The 25,739-nt window shown below is 37.5% G+C and overlaps 6 protein-coding genes across 9 annotated transcripts in view; 2 read left to right on the plus strand and 4 right to left on the minus strand.

Moving 5' to 3' along the window:
- The window catches only part of stim1a (stromal interaction molecule 1a), a 42,705-nt gene extending 40,596 nt beyond the window's left edge, over positions 1-2,109 (minus strand). For 2 of the 4 annotated variants that reach the window (XM_036149559.1, XM_036149558.1), the window contains exons 1-2: positions 1,956-2,109; positions 189-321 (exon numbers count right to left, since the gene is read on the minus strand). In XM_036149559.1, coding sequence (XP_036005452.1) covers positions 189-309 — 121 coding nt within the window. In that variant the 5' untranslated portion in view covers positions 310-321; positions 1,956-2,109. The remainder of the gene's footprint in view (positions 1-188; positions 322-1,955) is intronic. The other 2 variants (XM_036149561.1, XM_036149560.1) reach the window with 1 other exon arrangement.
- A 1,080-nt stretch (positions 2,110-3,189) lies between these two features.
- Positions 3,190-6,406, minus strand: LOC118566703 (post-GPI attachment to proteins factor 2-like). Its single transcript, XM_036149856.1, has 6 exons — positions 6,319-6,406; positions 5,912-6,085; positions 4,905-5,154; positions 4,623-4,729; positions 4,417-4,525; positions 3,190-3,832 (listed from the first exon to the last, which is right to left on the minus strand). Exons 2-6 carry the CDS (start codon positions 6,077-6,079, stop codon positions 3,702-3,704), a joined length of 765 nt encoding a protein of 254 aa, XP_036005749.1. The 5' UTR covers positions 6,080-6,085; positions 6,319-6,406; the 3' UTR covers positions 3,190-3,701.
- Positions 6,407-6,768: 362 nt separating this feature from the next.
- On the plus strand, positions 6,769-13,313 carry LOC105939263 (neuronal acetylcholine receptor subunit alpha-10). Its single transcript, XM_036149851.1, has 6 exons — positions 6,769-6,889; positions 6,982-7,095; positions 8,366-8,511; positions 9,493-9,647; positions 10,566-11,098; positions 11,200-13,313. Exons 1-6 carry the CDS (start codon positions 6,769-6,771, stop codon positions 11,886-11,888), a joined length of 1,758 nt encoding a protein of 585 aa, XP_036005744.1. The 3' UTR covers positions 11,889-13,313.
- Positions 8,505-25,739, plus strand: part of LOC118566700 (neuronal acetylcholine receptor subunit alpha-10-like) — a 20,649-nt gene continuing 3,414 nt past the window's right edge. Inside the window, exon 1 of the mRNA XM_036149852.1 lies at positions 8,505-9,223. Within this exon, the coding sequence (XP_036005745.1) occupies positions 9,204-9,223 (20 nt within the window). The 5' untranslated portion in view covers positions 8,505-9,203. The remainder of the gene's footprint in view (positions 9,224-25,739) is intronic.
- On the minus strand, positions 15,185-24,197 carry LOC118566701 (olfactory receptor 13H1-like). The gene is made up of 2 exons (XM_036149853.1): positions 24,163-24,197; positions 15,185-16,144 (listed from the first exon to the last, which is right to left on the minus strand). The coding sequence occupies exon 2, from the start codon at positions 16,121-16,123 to the stop codon at positions 15,185-15,187; it is 939 nt and encodes a 312-aa protein (XP_036005746.1). The 5' UTR covers positions 16,124-16,144; positions 24,163-24,197.
- On the minus strand, positions 22,819-23,830 carry LOC118566702 (olfactory receptor 13H1-like). Its single transcript, XM_036149854.1, has one exon. The coding sequence runs from the start codon at positions 23,828-23,830 to the stop codon at positions 22,892-22,894; it is 939 nt and encodes a 312-aa protein (XP_036005747.1). The 3' UTR covers positions 22,819-22,891.

Genomic DNA, 25,739 nt, shown 5'->3' on the forward strand with positions numbered 1-25,739 from the left:
AGTTGGAGGACAGGGCTTAATGGCAAATGCCAGCTGTACTATTCTCAGCATGGCTACATTTAGTGCCTGCACAATCACAAAGATGTAGCACAAACTGCAATACTCTTGTCACTCTATAGTGAGCGTGTCTCAGACTAGTTTATCATTGACAATGCTACATAAGATCAACGCAATGAATAACTACTCACCTGACAGAGCGTTTTCGCCGTTTTGAATCTCCAGCGTAGCGGAACTTGCTTTATCAGATGTGCTCTCTCCAATTAGGCACAAATAAAATATCCACAAGGTCACAGATTGGTGAAGCTCCATGTCTGTTGTGCGCTGCAGGGAGAGAAAAAAAAATTGCAACAATTCCTAAAATAAATGTTCACGTTTCAAAATGCACAACTGAAACACCTATTTTAGCAAGTTAAGTGTTCTAGTTTTCCGTATTTTTACTGTGTGCATCATATTTAGGGACTTTCACATGTTGTACCTTAGCAGTTTTGGTCTTGTTTTACCAGCCTTTTTTTTTTTTTTTTTTTTTTTTTTTAAATAAGGAATAGTGCCATTTACCACAGAACATTTTGAACCGACAACAAACCAGGTTGTACCCACCAGAAAGGGATTTTATACCCGTTTTTAAAACTAAATATTTAAAGTATGATGCTATATTCTTCCGATAGTCTACCGTAAGAAAGTGTGGTGATATAACGGCAATATATTTATATACGGCAGAAGATTGTTTAGCGTTCTTACAATTTGAGCAGAAGTCCTAATCTATCATAATTGCTGAGTCAGCATAATCAAAATAAAGGGGAATAGAGCACAATACAACATTTATGTTTAATATTATACAACTTAATTAAATGATATGCAAGATCTGAGTCGTTTTATGGATATTTATCTGCATCATTTGTGAACACATGCATAAGCACAAACATGTCACCAGACATAGACAGGGGAAAAAAGTTAGAAGTTTAAAGTAACTCACAATAGCTAGATGAAAAATAGGGAGGGGGTGGGGGGGGGGGGAATCAAGTAAACATCTTCTATTGCACACTTTAAGAACTACATAAAAGCGGCCCTATCAAGAAGCTAATAAGACCATTGAATAAAATTGATAGACATAAAAATATGTATACAGCTGGCCACACTAAAAACCTTTTGTAACACTTTCTGTAAACATCATAGAGAGAGGTGGTCTTAAGTGTAATTTCTATATCTCTGTTCCATTTAAATGAAAACTCGGCTGCTTAGGGTCGCACATATTACAATAAACCCGACCACTAAACGAACAGTAACATTAACTTTCAACTAGCTGCGATCTGTCTATGACAAGGCGATCGCACTGCTTATACAACAGTAACAACGATACAACAAGTTCATCTGATAGAGCTTTGTGCTCACTTGTAATTGAAAACCGGTTTATCTGAGATCAGCACGAATACACGGAGCTGAATTCCTAAAGGTAAAAGAGATTTCTTAAGTTTTGTGGCGCACCAACACGTTTCTTCGCTGTCACCGAAGTGCCGTTAGCTTGGTTTTCATTCAGGACTTTCTCTAAAGCTGACTTTCACTGGCGTGATGCAAAGTCGATCAAACATATGTTACTTCAAGAGGGAAATAAACCTGCAAAGTGACAACAGCCTGCACCTTCAGCCTCTGGTTGCGTGTCTGTCAAGCCAACGGCAGGCTAGCTAGCTCGACAACTCGGGTTACGAGGAAATACAAAATGACCTCATAGAAGAAGAAACCTCGCGAACTTTCAAACCCCAAACACATATCGTGTGTCTTTATGTGTGTTTTAACGGCGTCCACTCGTTGCTTCCTTTTCTAAAGATGCACATTAGTCACGAGTGACGTATAGCTCACCACGAACGTTAACAAGGAGGAGCAATTGTAGTTTCAGCTAGGCTAACCAATGCTGATAAAACAAGACCATATTTATGACCAAAAAAATGAAGAAAAGTTACCTGTCATGTATTACAGTCAACGAAAGTGTTATTTCAGCTCATTAACAACATTGCAGCAAAAGCCTGGTCCCGCCGAGTGGAAGAGGAACGCTACTCCACCTCCTGGTTGAGCTCTCGGTCTTCAGCAGCCTACAGACTGAACCAAAAAAGCCGCAGCAAGCTCGGCTTGCTCTGCGTAAGGGGGCAACGACCAACGTCGAGCTATGTTGCCTCCTAGCGGCTGGAGGGTTATCGACATCACGTAAAGCGCCCATGCATGCGCGGTGGAAGTGAGCCACCTAGTGGACAGAGTCAAGCATTACAACACTCTTCAAGAAAAAATAATTAATTCTATAACAATGATTCAAAATATCGAATTTTCCCATGAGACCCCCTTTTGCTTTGAACGTTTGAATGCTTTAATGTATTGAATCCAATTCAATTCACTGGGCAGAGCAAAACAACAATAGTTTTGCTTATTTCTAAATAAATATGGTTTTTATCTTTATAAATTAATAATGGATGCAGATCATTGAAACTTTTCCTCTTTTTAAATTAGGAACTTAAGTTGATGTTGATGTCTGGGACCCTTTCCATAAAGTATTTTTCATAAAATTATAAACAATATGATTTAATATACATGTGTTGTAATTTGAAACAACCACTACTAATGCAAGATATTTCTAAAATGTGAAAAATATGCCTCAATTGATAGAGTTCTGATGTTCTAAAAAGTGAACTGACAAAGTAAAATATCCAAGTTATTGTGAGTTTTTTTTATTTATTATTATTTATTTAATGGATGCCTTGCAGACAGTGTTAGATTTATTGTCAGTTCCTGAACTTCACTTTGAACAATATTCAAAATGCACAGTCCAAAAAGGCCTCAGTGCATTTCCATTTTTATAATACAAATTTCAAATACAATGCAATAGACATTAACTGTATTTTATGTTTTCTTATTAGACTTCCTTAAATGTGTATTTTTACATCTTTAAAATCTTGTTCTCTTGCTTGGTTCAGAAATTTACATCACTGATCACAGTATTTTACTGAGACATCAGGATATTACGCCTATTTCAAAATATTTACTGTATCCAGTGTTGAAATTCAGTTCATTGAAACTTGCACTGATTACGTAATCAGATTGCTCCAAAGGTCTTGTGCCCACGACATCCGAGGTATTTTCAGTGACTGAAGTCTGGTCTTTGTTGTGGCCTTTTTTCTGTGTAATAATTAGACAGGAAAGAAGCCATCAGGTTGTGCTTGTCTATTGAGCTGAAATGCCTTTTATAAAATACAACTGGAACACACAAAAACAGAAGAGAACCTTATACCTTCAGGTATCAACAACAATCTGAATATTTCTGGTGGAAAATTCCTTAAAATACCATGTTAGAAGCAATCGCTTCCGAATATTTAGATTACCAGAATGCATCTGCTGCACTTTGGCTGATATACAGTATGGCCACATATTTAGCAGTGCTCGATATCAAAGTAAAAAAAATCACATCACTTAAAACAATATCTAAAATTGAAGGCATCGATGAAAATTCCATTACAACAAAAGCTGTTCTTCCATCCATCACGTCTAGGCTATATGTGTGCATCATCTGTTTGCACTTGACTGGCGTTAACACACTTTAAAAAACGTATTCATGAAAATATGTGAAAAAGCCCATCCCAGTCTTCTTCAACTGGAGCACTGCTGTCGTCATCAGGTGGTTTGACGCCTGCACATTTATTATGTTCTCCTTTAGTTTCTAGTCAGAAGTCTTTATCCTCAAAGGAGGAGATGACCACAACCTCTCGGCTCTTGAAGTCCCACACAGCGGTCAGGTGGAAGGCCATATTGGAGAAGACGACAAGGTACTCAAACAGAGCAAAAAAGGTGTAACCTGTCAAAGATACGGATGTCATACATGTTGGTTAGCATTTTGCACAGTTTATGCGACTAAGACATTCTTTAACAAAAAAATGTATATCCATAAGTATTTTTGTCACACTACAACCAGAAATTACTCTATCGGATCGATATTATATGTGATAGAGTAACAAAAGTAGTGTTTGACTGTAAAGTAGAAGGATATTGATACACAGATTTAAAATAATAATAAAATAATAATTACTTTACAATCCATTGAATTACCAAATAGAGTCACTCTTATGGAGTTTTTTTAGGGGGAGGGACAGAAACTTCCTCTCCAAATGTGCCAAATGTGAAAACTTAAAGCTGTAACCGTACCAAATACTGGTTCTAGAAAGTATCAAGAGACAGGGGCTTTATGTAAATCTATGCCACGCTTTCTCAATTTTTGTTCAAACTGTTTTCTAAACCATGTACTATTCCCTTCTCCTTGACAAGTATGCACTATTTTATGTTCTGTATGGCATAAATACTTTAGCAAGTGATCAGCTGTATGTTTTATGTTGATTCTATTGTTTTTACTTAATAATAAATGTAACGTAATGTGAAACTTACTTCCTGGTTCACAGTACATGTTGTGTTTCCAGTAAAAGAATCCAGCAAAAGCACAGAAGCAAACATTGAGGAGTAAGAAGCGGACTTTCCAGTAATGAGACTTGGCATCCTTTAAAGAAGAAAAAAACATCACAGAAAAATACTCAAATATTTCAACTGAAGAAGCTGGCTTTGGGATTATAAGGTTCAATAATTATATTCATTACCTCAGGACTTAACGAGTACTTTTTAATGGTTCTCCACAAACGGCAGGTTATCAGCATGTAGATAAGAGAGCTCACAATGAAGAGGACAAAACCTTCCTTATGCACAACTGTACAGGGAGTGAGAAATAAATACGTTCAGAAACATGCGATAAGATGTCCTGATGACTCAGTAACAATATAATTGGTAGTGGGAATGATAGTTAAAATAGTCAAAAGAGCTATAATAGGGGATAATCTTTGTTGGTGGCATCCCTTAGGGTATGTTATATCTGGATCACTCACAGTATGTCTCATTAGATGACACATAAGTCAGCAGCAGCAGGCCAAGGTTCTCAAAAATCGAAAAGGCCAAGTTCAAGCAGCTGAGTGTGCTCTCAGAGGACCTGGCAGCAAAGCGGGTCTTGTAAAATCTGAAGTAGGTAAAGGCCACCAGAAGCCTCGGTGCAGAGTGCAGTCCGATGCAGAACCGCCATATGTGGCACTCGGGACTGATGCTGATTGAGGCACTGATGGATGGCAGGTAGTTTGGAACCTGCAGAAACATAGTGGAGAATGTTGGAAAACACCCCAAATAAAACTTTTATTAGAAAAACAAAGTGGGATAAGGAAACCCAAGTAGAAACCATGAATATGAAGAATATAACCCAATACAGACTGTGAAGTACAGTGGGGTTGTTTCAGCTCTAAAGCTGATGGGAATTGTGTCAAAGTGCATGGCATCACAAACTCTTGGAAGGTTTTAAACTAAAATCAAATAGCCTTAGTCGGAAAAATTGAAAATCTGGTGTCAATGGTCCTCTCAGCAGGATCATAATAAACATAATGCACATGAAATCGACTTTCTTTTAAAGCAGTCCCCAGTTTTAAATTCTATTTAAGAAACCCAGCAGGATAGGCTGTAGAGAAAAGTGTTTATTGAGGACTCTGGAGTATATATAGAGAGGTGGTAAAAGAACGCTCTGTAAGTTCCAACTTTGTGAAATGTTACAGTTTGGCCTAATGGTAAAAAAATAAATAAATAAATAAATAATAATTAAAAAAAAGAAACGAAAAAAAAAAGAGGCCTTGATACGGTATTAACAGAATAGTTCTCAAACATGGCATCAACAGTAAGTTCTAAGTTACTTAATAAACTTACTCAAGTTTAAGGTTAGAATAAAAATGGTAAGATAATGCTGCTGCAATAAAAAAAATAAAGACTTTTTATATGTTTTACTGGGGTCGCCAAGACTTCTGACCGGTTTTGTGTACGAACCACTTGCAGAAACTATACAAGAGCTGGAAATTACCTGGCAATGTGTACCGGTGGCGTCTTCAAAGTGAAAAAGAGAGGATATAGAGACGCAAGTGATGAGTCCTAACAGTGGCAGGCACACAGTGACCACAATACAAGTGGCAAATGATATCCTGATGACCAGGGGCCTCTCATAGCCCAACACATTTGAGCCTTGGATCATCTTACCCTGCAAGAAAGGGGGAAATATATAGACAAAAAAAATAAATTAAAATTAATACAAAAGTGAGATCTTTCTATGGACGGAATGATGCACGTGCATAATACACTTTTACTACATTAGTATAGTGTGCATGCACAGCTGGAATTTCAGTCTTGAAGTAGCCATGTTTATTCTGGGACAAATCCATGCATGTATTTTTTTTTTTTTTTTTTTTAAGACTACACTCTGGAATGCCCTACCTTCACCCAGCTTGCTGCTGCCCAGCAGTCGCTTACAACCGGCAACAACAACAACAACGTCAACGCGCGATGGGGCTGCAAATCTATGATCCCATGGAGCCGGGGAGGAGAGACTGGGGTGTCATCCAGCCGCCTTAAACTGCAAAACGTTCATCTCTAAAACGCCAGTCCCTCGCAGGTAATGCTAGGCCCGAGGATGCTGCGGTCATCCCTGCGTGGAAGATAGCGGGAGGAAAAAATACATGAGTGGGAGGAGAGTGGCGGTTTCCGGAAGAGACGGCGAGCAGTGATCAAGATGTGTCAAAATAATGCAGGTAAATCATAACATGTCAGTAACTGATCAAAGGGGCGCAGGACGTTTAGGAAAAATGCAGCATCTCCGCCCTGGTATTCGACTGTTTGCTCTTTGCGTGCTCGTTTAGGAGTTGTATTACAGAAAGGCCGACGTAGATGCGCCGCATGCACGCAGTAGATGACATGGTCCACGCCTACAGAAGACGCGCGTCATGCAACGGCGTGCGTGTATGGGATTTAAATGCGATAACTGACCATCCGCCTACATACTTCAGCGGTATTCGGTTTAAGCAGAGATTATGTACTCCACTGCTGGAATCAGCCTTTATTATTACTATTATTAATATTTTATTATTGTTATTATTTAAGGAAACAGCACGGCACATCTAAAAAGGGACATTGGATGCAGATTGCTTCAGAAAATGGTGTGCTGGAGAATTCCGACTTTACTGCACTCATTTCTGTTCTTCAGTGCCATGACATGTAAGCTTCTGATTTGTTTTTTTTATAGTTTGCATTACACTAACTTAGATTATTGGAAATATTTTTTTTGTGTGTGTGTTTGTTTAGTTTAGTTTTTGTTCATTGTTTGAGATAAAAAAAAATAAAATGCATTTAATATGGAACCAACACACAGAGATAAATCGAGCAATTATTTCTGCTAATATCTCTGCTGAAAACCCAAAAAATGCAGTTTCACAGAATGTTTGAAATGCGTAAGACCAACATTGTTGTTTTACTCACCAAACAGCATATGAACAAAATGTGTATTGTAAGAGAAGTAAAAGCTTGGACAACCTTTGGCTAAAATAACTTTTTTTTTTTTTAGCTCTCTAGCAGTCTCTGACATTATCTAAGTCTGTCCCACTCCTTCCTTTCAGCTGTAGCCAACTGTTTGAGTGGGTTGCTTGCCAGTACAACAATCACCCAAGATATGGGCATTTATGGCATTTTATTAGGAGACTTTTTTAGCAGGAAGTTTCTTTGAATGTCCTCCACTGGTTGGCAAATGTTCTTGCAGATTGAGTGGCTTCAAATGGTTGTTCAGCTGATGATATGCATGGATCTTTGACATTATTTTAAGAGAACAAGAATCCCATACTACACCAATCATAAGAATAAACAAAAACAAGCAAAACAATTTTTTAATGGGGTATAAATTTATTTACATATTTCCTCTCAAGCCTTTTTCCTAGAGTCTACAAACTTGCAACCGGTTGATAAGAGATTTTGCTGCCATAATCCCACAGACATTTCTATCCAGCAGAGGGGCTTTATTCAAACTGTGATTTAGGGTTGACATCTGGCCAGCACAAATCCATTTCAGCAGCCAGACAGAGCAGAAATTTTCCCATCCATTTTTTGCTATTGCAGCTACACCTTGTACTCAAACATTTATTGTCATATTTAGAAAAGCTTCCATTGAGACTTTAACTTTTAACATCAGATTTTCACAACCTATTTTCTAGAGATTGATACAAAGGCACTGAGGTCAGGCAATCCATTTACCCCCTCCCCCATCTGTCAGGCAATCACATTTTCTGCCACATGTCTCTCCCTTCTTTCCCACTTTATCAACATGTATGGGACTGCCCTGGAATACAAAAAAATAAATGAATTTATTAAATAAAAAATGTTTAATCTCATCTCTCCTTTTGTGCAAATCCTTGACATTTTAACATCAGTCAAAAACAACAGAAGTCTTATTTGTTTAATTCAGAGACCTTTGCATGTTTTTGTCTTTCTGCTCAAGCATGCGAGGGTGCATTTGCTAAGTACGCCCAAAAGCTCCTGACGGACTTAATGGCAAACTACACAAGTGCGTTGAGGCCTGTGGAGGACACAGACACCGTCCTGAATGTGACTCTACAGGTTACACTCTCACAAATCATCGACATGGTAAAACACTGGAGCGCGTACATCCAGCATTTTAACTGTTGTCTTTTTCTGTTTGAAAGGCTTATTTTTGCAATGAGAATCAGAATTGGCTTTATTTGCTAAGTTATTGCATACAAACAGGGGATTTGAATTTGGTTCCACTTTGCTCTCAAGAAAACATTTTAAATATAAATAAATAACAAGGAAAATCAAAATAAAGACATAATTGAATTAGTGCAAATATGCATGGCATCGTTGCATACGGTGACTGGTAAATGTTCATCAGATAGAGAGCCTAGGAAAGTAGTGTTTCTGTGGCGTCTGGATTTTGCAAATAGCGCTCTGTAGAGTTTACCTGAAATCTGAACAGTTTTTGTGTTGCGGGCCATAAAGGTCACAACATATTTAGAGAGGATGCCGATACAGGGTTCAAGGTTCAAATCTTTATTTTTATTACGTGCTTTTTCTCGTCTTTGTTAATTTTTGAATTGTCGTTGTTTCAGATGTTTTGTGTTACTTACTGTGAGTGATGTGTGGATTTTGCAGCGATTTTAGATGCCCTTTTTACTGACCTCACAGTTGTACAATTCCAAGATGGAGGCAAAATCACCCTGATGATTCTCAGACCTAATTGTTCATTGTTTGGACCACTCCTGTTGTGTGGATGAGCCAAACCACACAGTCTCTGCTGGGGCTTCCTCCACACAGTGTACATGTGTGAGGACCATATCAGGTCCCGAAATTGGGTGGTTGCTATAGCAGCAGACCCAGAGTTGTTGAAGATGGTGAGGGGAGGCGGTGTGGGAGGGTGTTGTCCTGTTGGTTTAGCTCCAGATGCTTCCAAACACACCAGGGGACCCAGTAAGTGGATGTTAATTTATGGCCACAACTGTATTATTCTATGCCATCTATGTATTAACACTTTCTTTGGTATAATATTTTGCACTAAATCTTATGTGGCATGCCTCTTTTGCACTTGTTAACAGTTTTCATCTTTTACAGGATGAGCGAAATCAGATTTTGACTGCATATCTGTGGATAAGGCAAGTGTGGTTTGATGCGCACCTTAGATGGGACAAAGATGAGTACGATGGACTCGATACCATCCGTATACCTGGTAGTTATGTATGGAGACCTGATATAGTCCTATATAACAAGTAGGTCGGACTGGTGTTGAGTTGATCATTTGGTTACTCTCCTGAAACTCCCAATGATCAGTGAAAAAGGCACAAGCTGATCATTCCTTGAAACCATTATTCAGGAATGTTCAGGCCTCTGTCTGCTTTTACACCAATTCACAAGAATTTGATGTTTAAAGATTTACAGTACTGGCCACATTTATTGATATTTTTTGCTCACTCTGTTGAGTTCTCCTACTGTTCTCCAAATTACATTGTTTGTTGTTATTTCAGCTTTTAACTTTTTGTTCTCTGTCATTTTCTCTACACCTGGTCTGGCGTTCTGTTAGCTGTGACATCATCCAGGGAAGACAGATCACCCGCTATTACCCTATAACATAGAAAGTATTCCTGGATCAATGTATGCTTCTGTGCTTTTGGTGTCTCTGCTCTATCTTCTCTAACCCCCAATCGGTCGAGGCAGATGACCGTTCACACTGAGCTTGGTTCTGCTGGAGGTTTTTCCTCCCTGTGAAAGGGGAGTTTTCCTCTCCACTGTCGCTTCATGCTTGCTCAGTATGAGGGATTGCTGCAAAGCCATCGACAAAGCAGACGACTATCCACTGTGGCTCTAAGCTCTTTCTTCCAACACTTTAAATTAGAGGTATGTTGGTTGTGATCCTTGATAAAAAATGTGTTCTTCCATTGAAAAATTCTGTCTGTGACATAATAATCAAGAAAACTGACTAACCAGATGTTAACAAAAACCATCACTGAGAAAGTGTAAAATGCAGACAGGCTGAGAACTGAGTACAACTCATTAAAAAGTAGTTGACTCTCTTCCAGTTTGTGTTCTTGTGCCTTTGGGTTCTGATCATGTATGTTATTTTTTTCTGGAATGAATGTGAACCATATTGCCATGATGTACTTGTTGAGATGGGCTAACTTGTTTTCCAGTGCAGACAACCATTTTACCGGCCCGATGGATACCAATGTGGTGATCCGACATGACGGCCAGATGATGTGGGATTCCCCTGCCATCACAAAAAGCTCGTGCAAAGTGGATGTGTCCTTTTTCCCCTTCGACGGTCAACAGTGTAGGTTCACTTACGGCTCCTGGACCTACAATGGAAACCAGCTCGACATCCTGAACGCCATGGAGAGCGCCGACCTGGCTGACCTGGTGGACAATGTGGAGTGGGAAGTGCTCGGCATGCCGGCTGAGAAGAATATTGTTCAGTATGGATGCTGTGCAGACCCATACCCAGATGTGACCTACACGCTGAAGCTCCAGAGAAGAGCTTCCTTTTATGTTTTCAACCTCCTCATACCGTGCGTAATGATCTCTTTCCTGGCTCCACTGGGCTTCTACCTGCCTGCTGATTCTGGGGAAAAGGTATCTTTGGGGGTCACTGTGATGCTGGCACTCACCGTCTTCCAGCTTTTGGTTGCAGAAATTATGCCACCTTCTGAGAATGTGCCACTCATTGGTGAGGATAACAATGTAGGCCTCCAATTTCACGTCGCATGATTCTTACATGCAGACAGGTGATGCAAATGTTTATTTCTGTGTCTTTTTCACCTCCTACAGGAAAATATTACATTGCAACTATGACAATGATTACAGCTTCCACTGCTCTGACCATCTTCATCATGAACATTCACCACTGTGGCCCAGATGCCAAGCCAGTTCCAAAGTGGGCCAAAATAGTAATTCTGCAGTACATGGCCAGAATGTGCTTTGTCTATGAAGTTGGGGAGAACTGTATGTCAGCAGAGCCAGAAATGCAGGAACCTCCTCTTGTAGCAAACACCAACTGCACCATGAATGGGCAGGTGGGACCAGGAAGAGAGGACTGCGTCATGAAAAGTGGTCAAGAGACAGTCGGAGGTGTCATCATGGAGGAGAAAGAGGAAATTGATCAGTTCCTAAGTCCATTAGGATCAGGGGGCAGGAACCCTGTTGACCAGCACAGCACTTGGAAGAGCAATATTTTTCTGGACTCTGGGGAATCAGGAGGTCAGAGGAGATGTCGGAAGGGAGGGGTAAGTGGCGAACAGAGAAAAGATAGAGAGATTTCCTGCGACATCCCTGCCAACGATGGCCCGCTGCAGCATAACATTGAGTACATCGCCAACTGCTACAGAGATCAGAGGGCCATGCAGAAACGGACTGGGGAATGGAAGAAAGTAGCTAAAGTTTTAGATCGCTTTTTCATGTGGATATTTTTCATAATGGTGTTTTTGATGAGCCTCCTAATCATGGGGAAAGCCATATAATCAGCTCTATCTTTATTTAAAAAAAAAAATTAAGTCCCCCTGGTAAAATGAGATCTTTATGAAAAATATATAACATATTTATTTTCACCACTCAGAATTGCAGACTTTGCTGGCAAATCAAAGAAGAGATTTGTATGTTAAATTTTATACCACTAGTGTTTTAAGCAATACAATCTGGAGATCTTTGTAAATTTCATATTTAGGGATTTGTAAATATTTCAATTTTTAAGATTATTTTTTTATGTGAGATAAGATTGTGCTGTCTTATATTACTGTATTGCCATTCTAATGACCCCCCTTTAACTTTTTCATATTTTTTATCATACAGGCTACCAACCATAAACCTCCAGATATTTTATGGGGATTTTTCTTCCAGCATTGCCCCCAAATTAGCTCCATGCATCTTTCAATCCATGCATCTCTGAAAAACGTTTGCAACTATGCAGATGAAAAGCATTTTGAAAAGCATGATGCCACTACCACCTTGATTGACCATGTGGATGCTGTGAGCATGGTGATATGCAGTGGGAGTTTTCCTCCCCACGTTGCGCTTTGCATGTAGTTCATGCATGTTCACTGATAATCTCTAACCAATATGTGAGCCTTTCATAGAAATATTTTTTTTACTGGAATTAAATTACACACAAGGGGCTCTAATAAGTAAGTGACTTTTGAAGTTTTTTTTTTTTGTTTTTTTTTTGTCTTTTTGCACGTGTTAGGGTATTATTGGTGGCCGTAGGAGGATTTATATTTAATTTTATTTTATTTTTGTAGTAGTTGGTTGTTACATTTTGTAGTTTTGTCTATATATATTTTCTTCAAGTCTCTGAATAACAATAAAATAAATCCTCAGCCTAAGCACCATTCTGCTTGCCATGAAACTGGACATGGCAAGGAGGAAAAAAAGCAAACTTTTGGAAACCATGTACTGTTTTCTTTTCACTTCAGAATTGTGCACTAATTGTTGTTGTTGTTGTTGTTGTTTTTTAAAACCCCAGTTTAATAAAGTGAAATATACTTTTGTACATCGAAGTTCAAGAGGTGTGAAGGCACTGTATGGATGCCTATGCAAATACCCCTATATTTTAATTATCCTTATATTTTATAGTGTCTTTTAATAGTTGGTGTATGGAAAAGGCCATTTTAAAGTAGAGGAACTAAAAATCTGTACACATTGCAATGATAAAGATGAAAATAAGAATAACTGTGCTGCTTTGGGAAAGCGCTGAGAGAATAAGATGTGACTTAAAGATCTAGATGTCATCATGCATGGCTTTTCTCTAACTACTCCAGTTCTCACTGTCCAACGATATCCTTACAAGGTTACTTGACAGACTTTAATGGACTCTCAGTCTTTCCAGGGTGTACTGCCACCTCTCACCAAATGACTGCTGGACATAGGCACCAGACCCCCATGACTGTTTATGGATGTACTTATGGATGGATGGATGAATGAATGAATGAATGAATGAATAAATAAATAACGGGAAGCCCTTGGGTGTGAGTGTGTGTACACATGGTTGTCCTGTGTGCCTTTTGTCCAGGATGTACAATCCCTCTTACAAAATAGACAACTGTCCAACCCTCTTACTCTGATGTGGATCATGCTGGCACAGGAAATTGATAGATCAAGTATGGTGGTTAGATTGTTTAATGTAAATTTTCTGCAAAAAATAATAAAAAATGATATAGCTAAGTTTAGTAAAATGTACCTTTATTGGAATTTGTATTCTTGCACACAAAGAGAAGTGGATATACTGACTTTATATACTGCCTTTTGAAATGCTGCCATTGATTTTTCTCACCATATGTAATAAAAAAGCAAACAGTAATTTATTATCTGTGAGGTTTAAATAACACACGTCTTTTATCTGGTTAAACACACTGTGAAGGTCCGATCAGTAAGGCACAAGGACAAAGGCATATATAAAAAAGTATCTTCTATTTATTTTTCCAAAAATTGTTCACAGAAGACTTCGAACATCAAATCTCAAGAAAAAACCGACCCACCACAATGAACACACAGGGGAATTTATACACAAAGGCTAGCCTACACAAACGAGAAGGGGTGGGAGATGAGACAAAGACAACAACGCATCAACATAAATAACTAATTCAAACTAACATATCTTAACTACAACACAACTATCAAAACACGACAATCTAACACCACAGAGGTTTTAGCAGTTATGCTGTTAGTAGAGAAAGAGGTAGGTTCTTTAACATCAAGTCCCCTGCTTCCAGCAGCCTGATGGTTTGTTCCATTTCCTGGTTTGCCTTTCAACCAGTCCTCTCCCCCAGCCAGTCCTTCAAATTCAGCAAAACAGAAATTAATGATTGAAATAAACAAAAAGGTGTTTACTAAATGTGTGCACCCATAATAGTAAACAACCTAATGCAAAAACTATATTGTGTGAAAACATTTAAAAAATACTAACACTGAGGAAAAAGATGGAGGAACCTCCACACACACCTATATAAAATTGTATAAATGTTGTTAATCAAAAACAATGATAAGGAGAACACTTTTTAGTTTTAAAAGAACATTTGCAGTAGTCCTCGGAAAGTAAATCAATGGTTTCGTTAATGACAAAAAACATTAATGGTAAAATCACGCTATTTAGTTAAACTTGCCGTAAGAGGAGAAACTCATGGTTATTTTAAAAAAAATGATCTGTTTAAAATTATTTTTTTAAATCTGCCATAACAAGCAATTAAACAGAATGCTCAATAGATATGCAACCCCTTCACTACTGTACACACCATATCCTGATCTCAGCTGAACAGTAAAGACAGAAGGCTTAATCAATAAAGTTCTACTGGAACGGATTTATTAAGTTTTTGTAAAGTTTTGAAAAACAGATGTCAGCATTACCTCAAAAATGACTTGCAGCTCAGTAACAATCCTGAACCAAGATCATCAGAGTATTTCTGCAGTTTGCGGAAAGTTGGGGACAGTTTCTTGGTAATAAATTATTTATTTTAGCAAAATCTAGAATCCAATTTCTAAAACTGTTCTTTTCTAGAGGTGATTAAGTTCAAATGAGTCTGATACTGAGATTAAGTTTTTTTAGCCACAGTAGTCCATCAGTGACTGATCATACAATTAGATACAATTAATACAAATATTTAAACACAATGATCACAGGACAAAAACAGGAAATTCCCAGTAATTTACAGTATTTTACAGTGATATAAAGAAATAAGTTTCAGATTATAGTTTAATCAGTTATATTGTTTTAATGAAGTAGAAAAACCCACAACACGCTCTTTTGCAGAAAATGCTAACAAACATGCTAGATGGAAATCACAGTTTTTCTTCGGAGTATATGAGTAATTGTGTCTCGCAAAGACTTTGTTTGTAGTCCATAAATAATAGGATTTAAATTAGCAGGCACAACATGAAATAAAATATATGCAATCTTCCTTAAATCCGGATAATTTGGGAATCGATGTAATATAATAGTTAGGGACCCTGACCAGAGCATAATGAGATAAAGAACGAGGTGGCTTGTGCAGGTTTGCAGCGCTTTGCTATTCAGCTCCTTGTTTTTCTTCATCCAGCAGATGAGAGCTATTCTGATGTAAGTAGCAGTGATGCCTCCAATCGAACAGGTAAAACACAGCACAGTGAAAAACAGGCCATACAAATTGTTAATGGATACGTCCTCACAAGAAAGCTTGAACAGCGATGGATTGTCACAGAAAGCATTTTGGATAAGGGATCTGCAACGAGGCAACCTCACTGTGAGACCTATGAGGACAGACACCAGCAGTATGGACACCCCCCAGGCAGTTGCAGACAGACTGATCACTGTCCTATTTGTCATGATGGTGCTGTACCGCAAAGGGTGGCAGATTGCTACATATCTGTCGATTGCCATGATGACAAGAATCATGTGCGATGCAGATCCAAAGGTGTGGCTGTGAAAAGCCTGAAGCAAACACTGGTTATAGGTGACGAAACGTTTGGTGGAAAGGACATGAGCCATCAGCTGAGGCAGAAGGACAGTGTTGCCGATCAGGTCATTCACAGACAGGTTACAGAAAAGAAAGTACATGGGTTGATGCAAACTCTTTTCCTTTATGATGAGTGTAAGGACACAAATGTTAGAAAAGAGCAGAGTGGAATAGACAAACAGAAGCAAGAAAAACAGAGGGTACGTGAACTCCGGAGCTATTTTAAATCCTTCGATTTCCAGGATATCAGTCAGAATTGAAGCATTTTCCCCCATTTTTTCACGTGATGAAAAAATCTATAAAAAAATGACATTGCAACAAATTAATGTACATTGACTTAATGTGCACTGACAAACATGAAACATGTGTATGTGAGTTCTTAACATAACACTAAAATTGTGTTTTAAATTACTTTTATAGTATTGAATGTATTTTTATTCAGTTGGAACGCCTGTCTGGACATAAATATAATATGTCATGCCTCATCAATTACTTTACTAATATATATTAGAAACAAAAACACACAGAAGATGAAGCTGTATTCAAGTGTCCCGAGGAATCTCAAATTGATCTCAAGTGAAAATATTAACCAAAAGAAATATACTTACCTTTGTTGAACATAAGTACCGGAGGTACTCTAGAAAATTTCCAGCCTGCTGACACCAGACTGAGGAACGTCTGGAATGATAAATACCTTACTGGGTAAGGAGCAATTCCCAAGTTAATTGGGTTTTCTTTTTTTCTTTTTGGGTTAGTAGAGCTGGATTATTTCCAGCCTGTAAGTGACAAGAGTTTCCTCACATTTACAGATGAGGAATACTTTCAATGTAACTTATTCCTTACAACATTAACAAACTTTGGACTCCAAAATGATGGCATCAGGGTAGAAAGCCACAAGAAAATCTTTATATTTAAGAAAAATTACAATAAAATGTAAAACAGACATGTAAAACACGTAACAAAAGGAAACATTTCCTCTATCTCTTCAGTCATTTCTGGATCTGCTGTATTTGTGGTTGCAGCAAAGGCAAGAACGACATGTTAGTAAAACAGGTGCAAATTAGGCACAAATGAATCAAAACATCTGTGCAAAGCATGTGCACAAATTTGCTAATTGAATAAGTAGCACTGCGTTGTAAATTTTGCTTTTAGAATTCAAGAATGGTGTTTAAAAAACTAATTCAAGGCTGAGGATGATTTAACAATTGGACACCAGTAAAACTTCTTAATTTAATTCAATTTTGCTTACCTTATAAGGTCGCAAGTGGAAGAGGATTGAACAGCTTGATTTGATGTCCCAAAACATTGAAAAAGTTTAAACTGTTTGCAGAGTATGTAGCAAAGGCCATGTAGTACTCCTTAAACACCCTTACAATGTTGATTCAGATAAGTAAAAACATATTTATTTATGTATTTATTTATTTATAATATATATTTAAATACATGCAATAATCTAAAACAAAAGTATCTATCATGAAATCAGGGTGATCAATAAATTATGGTCACCCTTTTTTTACTCAAAATAGGAACAAGAAGTTCTCTAGAAAACCTCTAACCTATGGAATAATTGGAGAAATCTAGATGCAGATTGAGCAGATAGTCTTTGTACAATATGAGCCCAAAGAGAAACTGAATTGCTTTGTTCAAGGCTTGGGAAAATTCAACAAATCAGGCTGAAGTACCATTAATAAATCAAGTTTTGTTTGAGTTCCAAGCATGAAGCAGAGGAAATTGTTAATTGTTGTTTGATGTCCACAAACACAAAATATAAAAACTCTCATGATATGCAAAAAAGGGATATCATGTCATAAAGTAGAGACATATATCCTTTTAAAGTGTATAAAGTGGCTGAAACTGTCCCCCCCTGAAGCGAGTATAGATTTTTTTTAACTGTGTAGTAACAGCATTCTGCCACTAGATGACAACACATTCCCACAACACATTAAAACAACCCAGAAATGTCCAAAAAGACAGAAAGTGATGCAGAATGATGAGTTTAAAGTGTAACTTACCCCAATATCAACTTGTTTTGCTGATAAACTGTTCAAATGGGCCTAAAGGTGCTAATTTTGTTACTGTGATATTTTTAACATTTTCTATGTGAACTGGAATGAAATTATGAAAGCAACAGTATAATTTATACAGGTGCAACTTATAACTTTTAATGACTTCATGATGCCAAAGTGGTCCAATGTACAAACGAGTTTGACACCCCTGGCCTACATGATAGCAAAAATCATGTCAATGCAGGAAGAATAAGTTGTTGGAGACGTTCATAAATGATGTAGACACAGGTATAAGCACCCACTTACATGGATTGCAAATCTTGCAGATTTTATTGCAAATAGATACAGAAGTGTGAGGGGGAGAGGCTGAGGCATTTCAAACTTTACACTTATGTATTCACTAATCATGTAAACACAGGGGCTTGGTAGTATGCTCATTTATTGTAGTTTGGACTGCAAAAAAAAACAAGAAGCTCACCTGCAAAACTCACCTGAACATCTGATTGATAATTATGCCATGATGACAAGGTGAAGTCTCCATGGCATCCTCCTGATCGAGCACATTTGCAACAGTTCACTGCCTCTGTCCACATAACAGGATTTAATATTTAGACAATAATTTAATTAATAATTAAATAAGTAATTAGTAAAAACTAATTTACTCACTATGAAGCCACTTATAGTGCAATGTGCCAAACTCCTCAGCGTGCTTTTGATTAGAATATAGGAAATATTTGGTAAACAGGGCCACCCCACTGCAATGGTTGTGGTTAATCCTATTGCACATATGATAATTACATTAAGTGTGTGTTCCTCCTGTTAACATAATCACATTCATACAATGAGGATGCTTTTATTGCAATTTTTGTGCAGTTGTTGCTCCGATTGCTTTGGGTCTGAGTCTCACTGCAAATTACGGTTTAATATTGTCCTTTCCACTTGCATTGGATGGTACTTTTATGAAGCTGGATGACATCTGGATAATTTCATTCCTCACATCTGTCATGGCTTGGCTCAGGGATAATTGACACAGACCTGATTGGTCTGCCAGCTTACAGCTGTGCTGTGCTCTAAGACCACACGCAGCTCGGAGCACGCCTCCGACATGTGGTGGTTGTCTAGGTGGTCTCATGAAAAAGATGTGGGTTACATTGATGATCGCTGAATTTTTTGTGGGAAAAATGACTCAACTCCTTCTAATTATTTTGATTTTCACATTCCCAGAAACACAGGTTAAGGAGGAGGCGTAGCAACTGACTTATTAATTTGTCCAAGGCCAATTAATAACTACATTTCTTTTGAACGTTTAACCCTTACCTTCACTCATCTAAACTGCAAAGCAATAAAAACCACTTCTGTTTGTTGTTTTGTATTGTCCACCAGACCCTTACTGTCAGCGTTTAGATAAATTCATAGATTTCTTATCTGATTTAATGTTAATTGCTGACAAGGTCATTACAATGGGGGATTTTGACATTTATATTGACACTGAATGTGAAAGCCTTAATGTAACTTTTAAAACTATTCTGGACTCAATTGGTTTTGCTCAAAATGTGCATAAACCTATGGATTCTTCCCTTCATACTTTTCACCTTGTGCTGACATATGGCATTGATTGCGAATAAATAACAGTATTTCCCCACAACCCAACCCTGTCCTGTCCATTTTTAATAACTTTCGAGTTTAATTTAACTGAATTCTTCACCCCCACAAGAAGGTTTCCATATAATCATTATTTAAATTTTAAAGAGTCTGTCCCCTTTTTTAATTTCCTCAGTGTCACTAAAAACACAGCAGAGGGCAACAATTTAATTTTTTTCTCTTCTCAAATTGATGCTCTTATTAATAGTGCTTCCACATTGTGTTTTGCATTAGACAACGTAGCACCTTGAAAAAGAAGGAAATTGTTCATAGGAAGCTGGCTACCTGGTTTAAATTAGATCTACATACTTTTTTACTTAGGAAATTGGTGAGAAAATGAAGCTCTATACATCTAGGTCAGAGGTGCCCTACCTATTTCGAACCAAGATTTACTTTTCAAGTTGCATGTTTGCTGAGATCTACTAGTCTGTTCTTAGCTTCTAAAACTCACATAAACATATTTATGTTGACAAACACAGTCTTCTTTGCCAGTCTGCATCAGAAGCAACAGCCTAGCCTGATATTTCATGACAACAAACCCAATTCTGGCCAGTCAAAAGATAGGAATACTTAAGGTAAATTAAAACTATATATATATATGTTTACCTCAGTGGCACTTCTGACACTAGGAGTAGGATGCCAGGGTCTCATAAAAAGGGCCGTATGAACTGGTTGCAAGCCATAAGGTGGAATGTGTCATTGTGAATCTGTACTTTGACCTGATTATTTTAATGTGAGAAAAAGCAGATTAACACAAGTAGGTCAATCCAAAAAGTACCACCAAGCATTGGGATACTTTTCCTCCTACAACAGGCACCAGAACACTCCTTTCATGCCAGGTGCTGCTCTGGATTGGATTTCAATGTCATTTTGCAATGGGCGAATCTCAGTTTCAGCACCAGAGCTGTCCAGATGAAAATGTGAGACTAATTTTGCCACGTCATCCACATCAATATGTGTACAAAAGGGAAACACATGTATCTGATAATAGGCTGAATGGATGAAAAGCCTGTAAATCGCCTCTCACACTCTGCTAAGATGCTGTGAACCTGCTAATGATATCGTTCAAGCTCAAGCTGTGTGACATCTTGACCTTGACTTTGTAGGTCTGCCTGCATGCGAGGAAAATTCCTCAGGTCCCTGCGTAGCAGCCGGCTTCAAAGTAATTTTAGCCTGCTTTTGAACGTGTTCATAGAGCTGATTATATGTATGATATTTTTGTCTTTAGCTTGAAGCCCCAGGTTAAGTTCATTGAGCAAGCCAGTGAGATCTGTGAGAGATGATAAGTCCAAGCGCCACTCAGCATCCTCCAACTTTGGGTTTTCACCATGACTTGACTGCTTTAGAAAGTCCCTGATTTCAGGCAGCAACTCACAGAATCTTTTTTAAAGATTTACCTGGAACTACTGCATCGTATTGGCTCAGCGATGTTCTTGCCAAACATAAAAAGGCTTTCAAAGATGGTGAAGTTGTAAAAGTGGAGTTTATGAAGGCAGCACTGTTGAGTAATTTAAGGAATAAAAGTGAGATTATGGCTGCTATAAAAGATGTGCGGTTATCTCATGATAATGCACTGGTGTCTCTACTTGTCCTGTTAGATCTCAGTGGTGCATTTGATATAGTTGATCACAATATTATGTTAAAAAGCCTTGAATGTGCTGTAGGGATTAAATAGCATATTAATTAGGCTTCTTTGAATCTTATTTGTCTGACAAATAAAATCTTCAAACTCAAGGGTTGCTTGTGAAGTACCACAGGATTTGGTTCTTGGGCTAATTCTCTTTATTTACGATTGGTAAAATTATCAATCAGCATGGGAATATTTTCCACTGTTATAGTGATATGCTGACACGTAATTTAAAACCCATAGTAAACAGGTTTATAGGGTTTCCTTTGACCATAATTATCTTATAAATTATATAGCTTGCCCTCTCTCACACAGTTAAACCCTGTTTCTCTCCTAGAAATAATTATTGGGTGAGCTTTTACTGCAACTAACTACAGTGTATTTCACCCTCTTGACCAGAAAACTGTCTCAGGGTCTATCTGCTTAACTGTGCTTCATTCCTGGATAAAGCCATTTATGAAGCTAGGCTGCCATTACCCTCTCTAACATAGATAGTACTCCTGGATCAGTGATTCTGTGTTCCTTTTGTGTCTCTGCTCTGTCTTTTGTAACCCCGAGTTGGTCGTGGCAGATGGCCATTCACCTTGTTCTGGTTGAGGTTTCTTTCTGTTAAAAGGGGAGTTTTCCTCTCCACTGTCGCAACATGCAAAAGTTTCCGAGCACATTACGCATTGTCAAAGAATCCAATAGATGTACATTCATTCACTTCTAATTGTCAAATCAACAATGACACATCCTAACACTTGCATGAAAAAGGAAATATGTTGTATTGTATGTAAAATATTGGAATTTATGGATGACGTAGTTTATTTCAGTGTCGAGCGTCGAGAGAATAATAAACTCATGGTTATTGAAATACAAATATTATCTGTGTGTGGCTTGAAATTATTTTTTAAATCTGCCATAACAAGCAATTAAACAGAATGCACATTAGATGTGCAACCCCTTCACTGCTGTACACACCATATCCTGATCTCAGCTGAACAGTAAAGACAGAAGACGTAATCAATAAAGTTCTACTGGAACTGATTTATTAAGTTTTTGGAAAGTTTTGAGAAACAGATGTCAGCATTACCTCAAAAATGACTTGCAGCTCAGTAACAGTCTTGAACCAAGATCATCAGAGTATTTCTGCAGTTTGCAGCAAGTTGGGGACAGTTTCTTGGTGATAAATTATTTATTTTAGCAAAATCTAGAATCCAATTTCTAAAACAGTTCTTTTCTAGAGGTGATAAAGTTCAAATCAATCTGATACGGAGATTATTTTTTTTAGCCACAGTAGTCCATCAGTGACTGATCATACAATTAAATACAATTAATAGAATTATTTAAACACAATGATCACAGGACAAAAACAGGAAATTCCCAGTAATTTACAGTATTTTACAGTGATATAAAGAATTAAGTTTCCGATTATAGTTTAATTAGTTATATTGTTTTAATGAAGTAGAAAAACCCACAACTCGTTCTTTTGCAGAAAATGCTAACAAACATGCTAGATCATTCAAAAAAAAGTAAAAAACAAAGCAACTGGACTTGTTTTCCGTAGTTGAAGATGTTTCGCTTCCTCTCCTGGAAGCTTTCTCAATTCAAAAAGTCTGGAGTAATGTGGAGTAACAAGCTTTATACCATTGGCCAACAAAGGCCTTGCAATAGCTTAGCCATTGCCTTTTGCCTTTGTTGGGCAATGGTATAAAGCTTTGTTTTTTACTTTTTTTTTTTAGAATGACCATGACCTGGATGACTGAGAATCTTCACCAGCAAACATGCTAGATGGAAATCACAGTTTTCCTTCGGAGTCTATGAGTAATTGTGTCTCGCAAAGACTTTGTTTGTAGTCCATAAATAATAGGATTTAAATTAGCAGGCACAACATGAAATAAAATATATGCAATCTTCCTTAAATCCGGATAATTTGGGAATCGATGTAATATAATAGTTAGGGACCCTGACCAGAGCATAATGAGATAAAGAACGAGGTGGCTTGTGCAGGTTTGCAGCGCTTTGCTATTCAGCTCCTTGTTTTTCTTCATCCAGCAGATGAGAGCTATTCTGATGTAAGTAGCAGTGATGCCTCCAATCGAACAGGTAAAACACAGCACAGTGAAAAACAGGCCATACAAGTTGTTAATGGACACGTCCTCACAAGAAAGCTTGAACAGCGACGCGTTGTCACAGAACGCATTTTGGATAAGGGATCTGCAACGAGGCAACCTCACTGTGAGACCTATGAGGACAGACACCAGCAGTATGGACACCCCCCAGGCAGTTGCAGACAGACTGATCACTGTCCTATTTGTCATGATGGTGCTGTACCGCAAAGGGTGGCAGATTGCCACATATCTGTCGATTGCCATGATGACAAGAATCATGTGCGATGCAGATCCAAAGGTGTGGCTGTGAAAAGCCTGAAGCAAACACTGGTTGTAGGTGAGAAAACGTTTGGTGGAAAGGACATGAGCCATCAGCTGAGGCAGCAGGACAGTGTTGCCGATCAGGTCATTCACAGACAGGTTACAGAAAAGAAAGTACATGGGTTGATGCAAACTCTTTTCCTTTATGATGAGTGTAAGGACACAAATGTTAGAAAAGAGCAGAGTGGAATAAACAAACAGAAGCAAGAAAAACAGAGGGTACGTGAACTCTGGAGCTATTTCAAATCCTTCGATTTCCAGAATATCAGTCAGAATTGAAGCATTTTCCCCCATTTTTTCACGTGATGAAAAATCTATATAAAAATGACATTGCAACAAATTAATGTACATTTACTTACTGTGTACTGACAAACATGAAACATGTGTTTGTGAGTACTTAACATAACACTAAAATTGTGTTTTAAATTACTTTTATAGTATTGAATGTATTTTTATTCAGTTGGAACGCCCGTCTGGACATAAATATAATATGTCATGCCTCATCAATTACTTTACTAATATATATTAGAAACAAAAACACACAGAAGATGAAGCTGTATTCAAGTGTCCCGAGGAATCTCAAATTGAACTCAAGTGAAAATATTAACCAAAAGAAATATACTTACCTTTGTTGAACATAAGTACCGGAGGTACTCTAGAAAACTTCCAGCCTGCTGACACCAGACTGAGGAACGTCTGGAATGATAAATACCTTACTGGGTAAGGAGCAATTCCCAAGTTAATTAGGTTTTCTTTTTTTCTTTTTGGGTTAGTAGAGCTGGATTATTTCCAGCCTGTAAGTGACAAGAGTTTCCTCACATTTACAGATGAGGAATACTTTCAATGTAAGTTATTTCTTTCAACATTAACAAACTTTGGGCTCCAAAATGATGGCATCAGAGTAGAAAGACACAAAAAATCTTTATATTTAAGAAAAATTACAATAAAATGTAAAACAGACACGTAAAACACGTAACAAAAGGAAACATTTCCTCTATCTCTTCAGTCATTTCTGGATCTGCTGGACTTGTGGTTGCAGCAAAGGCAAGAATGACATGTTAGTAAAACAGGTGCAAATTAGGCACAAATTAATCAAAACATCTGTGCAAAGCATGTGCACAAATTTGTAAATTGAATAAGTAGCACTGCTTTGTGAATTTTGGCATTAGAATTTAAAAATGGTGTGTGAAAAACTAATTCAAGGCTGGGGATAAATTAACAAATCAGACACCAGTAAAACTTCTTAATTTAATTTAATTTTGCTTACATTATAAGGTCGCAAGTGGAAGAGGAATTAACAGTTTGATTTGATGTCCCAAAACATTGGAAAAGTTCAAACTGTTTGCAGAGTATGTAGCAAAGGCCATGTAGTACTCCTTAAACACCCTTCCGATGTTGATTCAGATGAGTAAAAAAATATTTATACATAAACACATGCAATTAATCTAAAATAAAAGTATATATCATGAAATATGTTGACTAAATGCTGTTTTAAAACTATTTAGAGTTGAACAAGCAGGGTGATCAATAAATTCTGGTCACTTTTTTTACTCAAAATAGGAACAAGAAGTTCTCTAGAAAACCTCTAATCTATGGAATAATTGAGACATCTAGATGCAGATGAGCGATAGTCTCTAGTACAATATGAGCCCAAAGAGAAACTGAATTGCTTTGAAAACATCAAATGAGTAAAAGCTTGTTCAAGGCTTGGGAAAATTCAACAAATCAGACTGACTAAACATTAATAAATCAAGTTTTGTTTTGAGTTCCAAGCATGAAGCAGAGGAATTGTTAATATTGTTTTGCATGTCCACAAACACAAAATATTAAACTCTTCACAGACTACAGTATGTAGCAAAGACAAAACAAGATAAAAACCCTGAATCATAAAATCTGTATATGCCTAAAATTTTGTTGAAAAGCTGCTATTCATTCATTTATACTACTAACAAAAGATGCATTCTAAAATCCATAAACTATTATTAATTAAAGTGTAACTCATCCCAATATCAACCATTTTTTGCCGATAAACTGTTCAAATGGGCCTAAAGGTACTAATTTTGTTACTGTGATATTTTTAAGATTTTCTATGTGAACTGGAATGAAATTATGACATCAACATGTATCATTTATACAGGTGCAACTTGTAACTTTTATATGAGTTCATGATTCCAAAGTGGTCCAATGTACAAACGAGTTTGAC

This window comes from Fundulus heteroclitus, chromosome 18 (genome assembly GCF_011125445.2).
Source record: "Fundulus heteroclitus isolate FHET01 chromosome 18, MU-UCD_Fhet_4.1, whole genome shotgun sequence".
Classification (NCBI taxonomy): domain Eukaryota; kingdom Metazoa; phylum Chordata; class Actinopteri; order Cyprinodontiformes; family Fundulidae; genus Fundulus; species Fundulus heteroclitus.